Source organism: Eulemur rufifrons, chromosome 8, assembly GCF_041146395.1.
Source record: "Eulemur rufifrons isolate Redbay chromosome 8, OSU_ERuf_1, whole genome shotgun sequence".
NCBI lineage: Eukaryota > Metazoa > Chordata > Mammalia > Primates > Lemuridae > Eulemur > Eulemur rufifrons.
In genome coordinates, this window is record NC_090990.1 from 114,537,775 (window position 1) to 114,549,957 (window position 12,183).

Consider the following 12,183-nt stretch of genomic DNA (forward strand, 5'->3'; position numbering starts at 1 on the left):
GTGGATGGGGCTCAATCTGTTCCTAAAGTGGCACCTGAAGCAGAGAGTGCTTGTTCAATCTGTCACCCGGAGAGTGGGGCTCGGAGTTTAGAGCACAGAGCAGGCGTGCCCTGCATCCCACAGGGCAGGGGCTAAGGGGGAAGGGGACGTGGGGACGTGGGCCCTTGGCGCCATGCTAGAAGGGTGTGGAGAAGGTGAGGGGTCAGCACCAGATCACGGTAGCAATTGGAAGGACTGGGCAAAGCTGAGCCAGGAAGGCAGACAGGTGTCACACACACAGGGGAAGGAGGGCAACATGACAGTGACAGGGTAGGGAACGGGTCAGGCCAGTCATTTTCTGAGTCCCACTCAAGGGTGCAGGGGAAGCGCCTCAGAAGCACATGTGCAGAGGGTCGCGTGGAGTAGAGGCTCCCAGAGCCCCGGCCAGAGAGGCCAGACATTCTCTCAGGCCTGCAGCGGAGACATTCAGGACAAGAAGGAAAAGACTGCAGCCATGTTTGGGGACTTACTGATAAAGGCCATTCTCACTGGAGTTAAGTGATATCTCCTTTGGTTTTTGATTTGCATTTCCCTGATGATTACAGTTGTTGAGCATTTTTTCATATGTTTGTTGGTTGTTGTTCTGTCTTCTTTTGAAAAGTTTCTGTTCATGTCCTTTGCCCACTTTTTGATAGGGTTGTTTGATTTTTTCTTGCTGATTTTCCTGAGTTCTAAAGAGATTCTAGTTATCAGCCCTTTATCTGATGTGTAGTATGCAAAGATTTTTTTCCCATTCTGTAGGTTGTCTGTTTGCTCTCGTGATAGCTTCTTCGGCTGTGCAGAAGGTTTTTAATTTGATCAGGTCCCATTTACCTATTTTTGTTGTTGCTGTGATTTATCAATAAGTCCCAAAACAATAAATGTTGGCGTGGATGCGGAGAGACAGGAACACTCATGCACTGCTAGTGGGACTGCAAACTAGTGCAACCTCTGTGGAAAGCAATATGGAGATACCTTAAAGAGATACAAGTAGACCTACCATTTGATCCAGCAATCCCATTACTTGGCATCTACCCAAAAGAACAAAAGACATTCTATAAAAAAGACATCTGCACTAGAATATTCATAGCAGCACAATTCACAATTGCAAAGAAGTGGAAACAACCCAAGTGCCCATCAATACATGAGTGGATTAATAAAATGTGGTATATGTATACCATGGAGTTCTACTCAGCTATAAGAAACAATGATGGGAGCGGGGGACGAGGAATCATGGCAGCTGTGGTTGCTGTTTGCAGTGGTCTAGGGAGGAAAAAGTTGACACGCTGGGTAACGGCTGCTGTCTGTTTCACACATCCGGGCACTCACGCAGTGCTTTGGAGCAGAGGTTGTTCACAGTATAAACAGGTGACCAGCAATGAGGACATGCCTGTTGCAATGAAAAATCCTTATAAGGAGCCTCTTAAGAAATGTATCTTGTGTGGAAAATGTGTAGATCATAAGAATGTACAGCTTTTGTCCCAGTTTATTTCTCCATTGATTGGATGCATTTATGAAAGGCACATAACAGGTCTTTGTGGAAAGAGACAGAAAGAAATCACAAAAGCAATTAAGAGAGCTCAAATACTGGGGTTTATGCCAGTTACATACAAGGATCCTGCATATCTCAAAGATCCTAAAGTTTGCAACATCAAATATTGGGAATAAATTACATAATGTTACCACCAATAAACATATTTTACAGTAAAAAAAAAAAAAAAAAAGAAGAAGAAGAACAAGAAACAATGGTGATCTAGCACCTCTTGTATTTTCCTGGATAGAGCTGGAACCCATTCTACTAAGTGAAGTATCCCAAGAATGGAAAAATAAGCACCACATGTGCTCACCATCAAATTGGTTTCACTGATCATCACCTAAGAGCACATTTAGGAATAACATTAATCGGGTGTCGGGCAGATGGGGGGAGGAGGGGACGGGTGTATACATGCATAATGAGTGCCATGCGCACCGTCTGGGGGATGGACACGCTTGAAGCTCTGACTCAGGGAGGGGGGGCAAGGGCAATATACGTAACCCAAACTTTTGTAACCCCATAATATGCTGAAATAAAAAAAAAAAAAAAGACCACAGCCATGAAATTGGTGGACATAATGCCCCAGGGATGAGAGGAGGCTAAATACTGGAAAATCAGGAATAGGTCAGGGTAAGGGGGCAAAATAGGAAGGCAACGGCTTCAGGCCCACGGGAGTGCAGGAGAGCACGTGCCAGCAGTGGACGCCTTCGGAGCAGGTGACCACGTGGAGAGGAGGCCCACAGGGAGTGGAAGAGAGGGCAGGTGGGGGCACTGCCGAGAGGGACAGACTCTGAAGTTTCATGCATTTGACTTGTAAGGGCCCCAGGAGGCCAGGCTCAGACTCGGACAGGAGAACCGAGTGCTTTTAAGAGAAGTTAGAGAGATCTGATCCCTACCATGACTGGCAACACCCCCTCCACCCATGTCCCCTCACAAAGCTGAGGGCCAGGTTCCCAGAAGGCCAGGACGCTGCTGCTCTCATGCCCTGGAGGTGGTCACCAGCACATCTAGCTGCCTTTGTGGCACCCTCCCTCCCCAAAAGCCAGGGAAGTGGAGAGCAAAATCGACAGAGGGCTACAGCTTGCTTCCTGTCTTCTTCCCTGCGGGTGCTGCCCTGCCAAGCCAAGGCCCGCATGCCCTGTCCCACGTCCCTGCATCTGAGCAGCGCTTCCTCCCACACACCAGCACCAGCGCGACACATAATAGGCGCCCTACAAATGTCTGGTTAAGCAAATGAATGAATGGCCTTGCCGCCACCCTTGAGGAGTAGCGGGAGAAGTGGCCAGCAATGTCTTCATGATGTCCTGCAGACAAGGAGATGGACGCTCAGATTGGTCAGCGGGCTTGCATTTGATGAGGACAGCTCGAAACTATCCTGAGACTCCTGGCCTCGCGCACTGCACACTACACCGCAGGGCCCGGCTGCCGTGGAAATTTCGTCAGTTTACAATGTCAGGTCTGGAAGCAGCTCTACTGCTGGTTCGCTCCTCCCAACCTCTGGGCACCGTCACACCCAGGGGCAGTGGGCTCCGCCTGCAGCATCTGGAGCCAGGACCCTCTGGGGTCAGCAGCACCAGGAGGGAGGGCGGCAGGGACGTGGGGAGGGCCGCACCACTCAGCTTCATGCCCCCAGTGGCCCAGCCTGACCTAGCAGCAAACTCCCCTGCATGCTGACCCTAGACATCAGACTCAGCCACCTCTCCCACTGAAAGGTGACCTCAAGCCCGGAATCAAAGATCCCTGAGCACTGGTTGCTCTGTGTCTGTTCACAAGCCTGGGGTCATTCCAACAGCATTCAAGGGCGCCCTATCAGGAACTCCGCCCAGAGAGCACAGATCATTAAGAGACCTTATCGACTGGGGGCAGGCCGAGAACTGCAGAAAGCTTTTAGAAAAGCCACGATAAGATTTTATCCCTGGTGACCTGGTGCCAGGTGGGGATGACTCTCCTTGGTCAAGATTCATTGTGCCTGGGGACTGACCCACAGAAGTGACTACAACAATTCAAGGCCTGAGGACACCCCTCTTGGCACAAGCTTGTGATCCCCACTCAGATATAAGCCCCAACAAAGCCAATTCAAGGGAATTTCTTAAGCGGCTTCTGTGTGCCTGCACTGGACGCACAGAGACATAGCTGCCGTCAGCTCTACCCTGAGGGAGCCCACGGTCAGGCGAGGAACAGATTGGATCCGATATGTGACCCTGCTGGGAAAAGTGCTTTAGGAGGAAATCCAAACACATGTTACCTCCTGCTGCCAGGGGCCAGGTGGCAGAGGAGCATGGTCCCCGGGAAGTGCATGGGTGGCCATCCTGGGCCTAACTCCTGGTCAGCTACGCAGTGGTATGACCTTGAGCAATTCCTTTACTTCTCTGTGCTTCAGTTTCCTCTTCCATAAGTGAGAGACAGCGACACTGAGAGGGTCAGGTGGGGATCAAAGATAAGAGTGTCAAGTGCTGCCACGTGATAGGCCTTCTACAAATGTGGGTCATAGATGACTGCAGTTGCGTGACTTTAAAGGAGTCACATCACTCTCCCGTCTCATTTCCTCATCTGTAAAATGCAGGATTTACAAGCTCATGGCGCTGGTCTGAACCTCAGTTGTGTACGAAGCAGCAGTTCTTTTCCTCTTCTATAAATCAACTGAATTTCTGCAGTGTGTCCCTGTCCTCTGAGGATGGGGCAAATCAATATTGGTCATTTTTGTGCAGTGCCCGGCAGATGTGCTGGGCCCGGTGGTCTTTCTTGTCCTTGTCCCAGCCCCTGTTGCCTCTGTGCCACACCTGGGCCAACCCAACCTCTGGAAGCTGCCCTGGTCATTCTCCCCCAGACAAGCCCCACAGCCACTCGTCTCTGGCCTCGCTACCTCCCTGGGCCACCACCTTAGAGCAGGGTCCAAGTCCCTGCCACTCGAGACTTGCCCATCTCCTCTGCTTGCCCGTCTCCCCTGCTTCTTCCTTGTGCGTCCTCCAAGGAGCCTTGTGTTCTCCTGCAGGCTTAGGCTTCAGGCAACAACGCCCCAAAAACCCTGCAGGTCCCTTCTGTTTTCTGCTCTGCCCACGCCTCCCCTGAGGCAAAGAGAAGCAAAGCTGTCTTTTCCTTTAATGAGGAAGAGACAGAAAATGGAAGGACTTTTTAAAAAAGCATAAATAAGTCTCTCAAAATATGCTTGAGCCACACTAAAAATCTGTAACATTTATGGCATGCTTCCTTAGTGTCTGACCCCATGCATTTACTCCTTTAAATAGGAGCTCAGAACACTTAATGAAGTTTCCAAGTCACTCAGCTAATAACAAGTGAAGCTAGAATTTAGCTTGGGTCTGCTTGACTCTCTGCACATCTGTTAATTCTATCACAGGACCCTCCCTGCACCAAAATTCTACAATTCAGCAAAGACAACGGAATCGTGTCCATGCTTGACAAGCCTCAGAGGCTTAAAGATCGAGGGGCCCTGGGGCATTTACTACAGGACAGAGAAAGGGCAGTGGCTCAAGTAGAAGGGACCCCAGGAGGGTGAAGACCTGGCAAGACTGTCCTGCACATTTCTAAAAATCCCCAGCCTCTCCCTTTCTCCTCCCAAAATGACCCTGTGAGTGGTGTCGTGTCCTGTCCACCCACCACAGTCAGCAGAACATTTGGGTGAGAATAGCTCTCAACCTCCAAAGCTGCACCTTTATTTGTTCTATGTTAAGCAGGCTGAGCCCTGGAAATCTCTGCCCAATGCATCAGGGAATTGCCTGGGAGAAGGTGCAGGGTATGAGTCCTACCCTGCACACTGGAGAGTATTTTATTAGTTATGAGAAACAGGGTGAAGCCCGTTCCAGGTCCTGAATGGGAAGGGAGAGAAGAATAGGAGGAAGGAGACAGGCACTTCCCACAGCTACGGCTACGGCTACGGCTACGAAGGACTCTGGGCAGGGTGGGCAGCCCCCAGCAGAGGGAGGCATAGCGGCTGGCCATTCACACCTTGTCTGGCCACACCCAGCTCAGGAGCTTTTGCCAGCAGAGAGGCTGCAGACCAAGCTTCTAACCACTGGGGGTCTGGCCCCACCCACCTTCCCAGCCTCTCTGCAGCCTTGCAAACAGGAGCCAGGCACAAACGTGCATGCCTCAATTATGACACGCACATCCCCGTCTCCACACTTTGCACAGTGCTTCATTTAGATTGGAACACCCTCCATGCCACCCCTCTGTCTTGCAGAATCTTTCATACCCCAAAAGCTTTTTGATTCTTTTCAATGTAGCGCAACTTCTCCCCACACTGTGCTTTCATCCGTGCTCTGCTTCTGCCCAAATGCCCTTCTCTCTTGCTTCTACCTGGGGATCTCCTTCAAGATCCTGCTCAAAAGATATATCCTGAGTGAAGCCTTTTCTTACATTTCCTATGAGATCAGTCAGAAATGAGCTTGGCTGCAAGTGAAAGAAAACCTGACAACAGTGGTTTAAATGAATAGCAGTGTATTTCTCTCACAAAACAAGAAGTCCAGAGGTATATGGTATTGGCTCAACGGACACCACTGCAATATTTGGCCTTTTCCTTCTGGCTGCAAATGCCAGCTACAACACCAAGCATCATCCAATCTCAGTGCTGGAAGGAGGGGGAGCAGGAGGAAGCAGTGCCAGTCGGCCTCTGCTCAGGCCTTACTCATTGCCACTCCTTTTCATAGCTCCCAGCTGCAGGGGAGGCTGGGAAATTGAGCATTGCACTCTACTGCCCATATAGTGGAAGCCGGCAATCACGTGCTGTGAGCCAACCCAAGGGTCTGCAGTAACCACCCACTTCGCCCCAGCAGTGTGCCCCTCAGTCGTGCATGTTCTCAGCATTTATCTCACTGCCAGTGACGGCTGACACATAGGCCTTCCCGGGACAGTGAACTCAAGGGCAGGAATGTTGTCTTATTTATCTTGGTAACTCTAAACACCTGGAACAATGCCTGACCTACAACAGGCACTCAGTAAGTGTTAAATTTATGCCTTCATTCACTCAACAAATACACACACACACACACACACACACACACACACGATGTAGGTGAATCAGGTCATGGAACTTGCTTCCCAGAAGAGGTGTCCAGGAGTTGAAATCAGAAGCCAAGTGCCCAGAAGACCTGCGTGTGGACCTTCAGTGGCTGTGGCCCCCGCAGCTACACCTCCTCCGCTTTGCCAAGGAGTCACTTGGCCCTCGGGGCAAGCCGTGAGCGTGCAGAGATGAGTAAGGCTCACCCCTGCCCCCAGGAGCTCACAGTCTAGCAGGACACACAGACATGCGGACAGCTAAGCACCGTCGGAGCGTGAGTCCTTGACCTGGCCCGTGGGCAGGGGCTGTGGGCATAGGGAGAGCACAGCTCTGGACTCTGCCAGGGAAGGCAGGAAGCTTAGTCCAGAGACAAGCTGGAACATCCACCGTATTTTCTTATTTCCCCTCCCAGGGCTAGCTAATACCTAGAGACAGCAAAGGACTCCCCTGTGAGCAAGTCTTTGCTATACAAGCATGCCAATTCAGAGCCCACATGCCCAACCACGTCCTTTATCAAACTCTCACACACCAAGCCCTGAATCACCCCAGAGCCAGATCTCAGACAGCTAGGGACCACTCCTGCAGCCAACCACAATCCTGTGAATGAGGTACTGCTTGTCTCATTTTAAGGGGACTGAAGTACAGATCAGTTAAGTAATCTGCCCGAGATCACACAGCCAGTAAGTGGCGGGCCCAGGATTTAAACTCGGGTAGCATGACTTCCGAGTGAGTGCTCCGGACAACACACAGCTGCGGCTGACACTTGGAGCTTTGTCACTACGGGTACCTGCCCACAGGCGCCTCAGAGACGGGGCACAGATGCCTGGAGGCAGAGGAGGTGCAGAGTGGAAAGCAGGGCACAAGGATCCTCTCCCCCCAGGAACGGCTGGGTGCGCCTGGCAGGCTTTGGTCTCTCTGCCCAGGGTGCGATGCAGGCCCTGCCAGACACCGCCGCAGGGAGGACGGGCAGGGTGCCCAGCATCCTGGGCCTCCTGGGCCTCCTCGGCCTCTTCGGCCGCTGGCTGCACTTCTCGCCCACTCTTGCCCACATGTCATGAGAGAGCCCAAAACAATTTAGGGCAATTGGCAAAAGAGGGTCTTTAGATTAGATAATTGCATTGTATTGATGTTAATTCCCCGACTTTGATATCTGTACTGATTTTGATTTTAGTATTTACAAGAAAATGTCCTTGATTCTTGGGAAATACTGAAGTAGGAGTATTGTGTCTGCAACTTCCTTTCTAAAAGACCAGGAAAAACATTAAAGTTATATGTATACGTATACAGAGAGAGAGAGGAAGGGAGGGAGGGAGAGGGAATGGGGGAAGAAAGTTTATGGCAAATGTGGTGAGGTGTCAACATTTGGGTTAATATACGTGGGAATTCTTTGTACTGTTTCTGTAAGTTTGAAATGATGTCTAAATAAAAAGCTTTTGAAGATTGAGATAATCCAAAGACCTCTCCAGAACTGTATTTATCAATTTGACACATGCCATCCCACACATGCAGAAGGAAGAGGATGGAAAGTATATGAGGCAGAGGTGTTTACTCGCGCAGCCCGGGGCCCTGCTCTGGGGAACAGGCGAGCAGATCCGCGGGGCTGCAGGGAAGTGGGGCTGGCAGGCAGGGCCTAAATCTCGTGTCCGGCTATTTTTCAGGTAGGAGCATGAAAAGAAGAAGAGAGTGGGGTTGGAGAGAGGAAGGACAGAGTTTCTCTGGTAGAAAACAGGCCCCTCTTAGCTGTGGCCCCTCCACCGCATGGCCCCACCACTGCATGGCACACACGGTGATGGACAGGCGCCCTAAAACCGGGTGATGAAGGTGGACGTGCAGAACAAGAGGCCACTGTGGGACAATGGAGCATTATCATTGTGTCACTCGTCCTGAGATCATGAATGATTTGCTTTATAAATACAGTTGTAAGGAATCACTTAATAGTTGGGGAGGAGGACTTAATCAAAAATTTAACATTTAAAACCTCCATTAGTGCCTACTTCAGCAGCACATATACTAAAATTGGAACAATACAGAGAAGATTAGCATGGCCCCTGAGCAAGGGTGACACACAAATTCATGAAGCGTTCCATATTTTTTAAAAATATATAAAATAAAGAAATGAGGCCGGGCGCGGTGGCTCATGCCTGTAATCCTAGCACTCTGGGAGGCCAAGTCGGGTGGATTGTTTGAGCTCAGGAGTTCGAGTCCAGCCTGAACAAGAACAAGACCCTGTCTCTACTAAAAAAATATAAATTACCTGGACGACTAAAAATATGTAGAAAAAATTAGCCGGGCATGGTGGCGCATGCCTGTAGTCCCAGCTACTCGGGAGGCTGAGGCAGGAGGATCGCTTGAGCCCAGGAGTTTGAGGTTGCTGTGAGCTAGGCTGACGCCATGGCACTCACTCTAGCCCGGGCAACACAGTGAGACTCTGTCTCAAAAAAATAAAAAACAAAAATAAAGAAATGAAAATAAAAAACTTCAATATACTGGATTTGGCAATGATTTCTTGGAATATGATACCAAAAGCACAGGCAACAAAGAAAAAAATAGATAAATTGAACTACATTAAAATTTAAAACTCTTGTGCATCAAAGGACACATCAACAGAGTGAAAAGGCAGCCTGGGGAATGGGAGAAAGTATTTGCAAATCATATGTCTGATAAAGGCTAATATCCAGAATATGTAAAGAACTTCAACATCTCAATAACAAAAAAACAAATAGTCTGATTTTAAAATGGGCAAGTGACTTGAATAGAAGTGATTTCTCTGAAGAAGATATGCAAGTAGCCAAGAAACATAAGAAAATGTGCTCAACATCGCTACTTATTAGGGAAATGAAAATCAAAGCCACAGTGAGATTTCTCCTCACACACGTTAGGATGCTGCTATAGAAGGAAGAAAGGAAAGAGGGAGAAAAAGTGCTGGCAAGGATGTGGAGAAACTGGAACCGTTGTATGTTGCTGGTGGGAATGTAAAATGGTCCCACCACTATGGAAAACAGTAGGATGGTTCCTAAAAAAATTAAAAATAGAACTATCAAATGATTCAGCAACCCCACTTCTGGGCATATACACAGAAGAATTGAAAGCAGGCCCTTGAAGAGATATTTGTATGCCCATGTTCACAGTAGTCAAAAGGTGGAAGAAAGTGTTCATCCACAGAGCAATGGATAAACAAAACATGGCGTATATATACACAGTGGAATATTATTCTGCCTTAAAAAGGATGGGAATTCCGACATATGCTATAAAATGGATGAACCTTGAAGATACTATGCTAAGTGAAATAAGCCAGTCACAAAAAGACAAAGACTGTATGATTCCACTCATATGCAGTACCTGGAGTAGTCAGATTCATAGAGACAGGAAGTTGAATGGTGGTTGCCAGGAGCTGGGGAAAGGGGGAGGATGGGGACTTATTGTTTAATGGCTACAGAGTTTCAGTTTGGGAAGATGAAAAAGTTCTAGAGATGGATGGTATTGATATTTTCACAGCAATGTGAGTATACGCAATGTCTGTAAACTGTATCCTTAAAAATGGTTACTATGGTAACTTTTGTGTAATGTATAAAACACAATAAAAAAATTAAAGTCTACTTGTAAGTAACAAGAAATATACTCTTATGAACCAAATATCATAAACTGTAATAAAATGAATGGAATATACACCTCTTTAAAATTCAGAGTATAAAAGGGGGACAACTTCAGGAATCATATCGTCTCTTTGAGCATCTAGAAAACCAGCCCCTCCCCAGCATGGATCTCGGGGACCCGTGTCATTGTGAAAAGGGAAGGGCACAAGGTCTGAGTCATGGGGTTTTCAGAACTAGAGGTGACCTTGGCAATGCCTGTTTCATAGCCCTCGGTCCCCGAGTGCCCACTGTGCACCCAGCGCCCCAGCTCTGCCCTCAGCTTTGTGACAGTCCTCCCTCCCAGCCTCATCATCCTCACCTGTAAACATCTTCCACCTTGCAGGGTTTCTGTAACGATTAGTAAGGCCATGTAAGGTGCCCGGCAAACAGCAGGCACTCAACAAATGCAACTCTTACTATTCTCCTCTCATCTAATAATCATCAAAAGCACACAGTGTAGCTGCTGTTATTCGTATTTTACAAATGTGAAAAACGAAGCTTAAGGAGGTTAAGTCGTTACTGGGCTCCAAGATCAGGAGATGGTGGTGCCAGGATTTCAATCCAGGACCAGCTGGGCTCCAAAACCCGTGATCTTTCTTCTGCAGCCTGCTCGGGGCCTCATTTAACAGAGACAACGAGGCTCAGCAACACTGAGCGAAGGAGAAAGCTCCGATGGCTCCGATGCAGGCAGGTGATGTAGGAGAGTGGGGTGGCCAGGGTGGGGAAATCATCCACCAGAGATTCTACAAATGATCTGTTTCCACTAAACTGTGGAGTGAACATGTAACATTATAGGAGCCCAAATGATACTGGAGACCGTATTTTAAATTCTAATTTTTAATAAATATTGAAAAATAGAAATATTCAATTAATTTAATTCCCTTCCAAATTCTTCTGAAGGACAAGGCAGGCCAAGACCACGCAAACCAAATTATCTGCAGCTCAGATGCTAACGCCGGCCGCCAGATGGCCACCCTGAGGAGGGCGTGGTGGAGACCCTGTGAAGGGTGGGCTCATGCACGTCTAAAGAGAGACAATCACCACCAGCTAGTGCTGCTGTGGGAGCCCAGACCGAGGGATGCCAGGACTTGCCATTTTCCAAGAGATACAGGAAATGTGGATTTAGGGGAAATACAGCAACTTTGAAACAAGAGCAACCATTTGTGTTATGACAGGTGTGTTAGGCGACATCCGTCAGCCCCCAAGTAACAGACTCCTGTGTGAGCCACTTCACTTATCGGCAAAGCCCAGCCTAAAGAAAAGTCTCCAGACTCCCAGGCCGTGATGGTTTCTCCAGCCCTGCCCAGCCCAGAACCGGAGCAGGAAGAGTGGGAGGAGGAAGAGAGTTCAGGACCCCAACCCTGACAGTCTCAGCCGAAGGAGACAGGCTTGCAGACCCTGGCTGGGCCATCAAACCCCAGAGAATCCAACTTCAAGGTTTACTTATTTCCTTCTGTCAGATTTTTGCCCGAAGCTACATCGAAAGAGTTTTGGTAATCCCACGTCAATGGAACTGTGCAACATCTAGCCACATTAATTAAGGAGGATTTTTTTTTTCCTCTGAGATGAATGTGTGTTAAAAATATCAAATATTAATCACTGGCAACATTAATTTATAATAGCGCCTGTCTCCTTCTCAACTTCCAAGTTGACATCTGGCATGACTGCTTTGAAACTAACACCCGCTCCGTTGCAGAAATTATAAATAGCCTGAGTTAAAATCTTCACCTTGAAATGAACAGACTGACTTCATGGGGTGGTTTACAGAATGGAGGGGGCTGCAGCCTGCAATAACATCCTGGGAGGGTCTATTTGGGTAGGGGTTAAAACATTAAAAACAAGAAGGTATCCATGCTAGGGGGGAGGGGGCCGCCCTGCTTTCTCTCCATGGGGCAGGGGGCCAGCGTGCGGGCTGGGAGCGGTCAGCTCACTCCCACTGGGCCGGTTGCACGACCAGTCAGAGGTGGGGCTGAGCACAGGCTGTT

The 12,183-nt window shown here is 48.7% G+C and overlaps 1 protein-coding gene and 1 non-coding gene across 2 annotated transcripts; both read left to right on the plus strand.

The window, feature by feature from the left end:
* Nucleotides 1-1,251: 1,251 nt before the first annotated feature.
* Nucleotides 1,252-1,686, plus strand: LOC138390150 (small ribosomal subunit protein bS18m-like). The gene is made up of 2 exons (XM_069479006.1): nt 1,252-1,410; nt 1,492-1,686. The coding sequence occupies exons 1-2, from the start codon at nt 1,252-1,254 to the stop codon at nt 1,684-1,686; spliced, it is 354 nt and encodes a 117-aa protein (XP_069335107.1).
* Nucleotides 1,687-8,552: 6,866 nt separating this feature from the next.
* Nucleotides 8,553-8,659, plus strand: LOC138391021 (U6 spliceosomal RNA). The gene has a single exon (XR_011234665.1). It is a non-coding gene; the product is annotated as a U6 spliceosomal RNA (small nuclear RNA).
* Nucleotides 8,660-12,183: the final 3,524 nt, after the last annotated feature.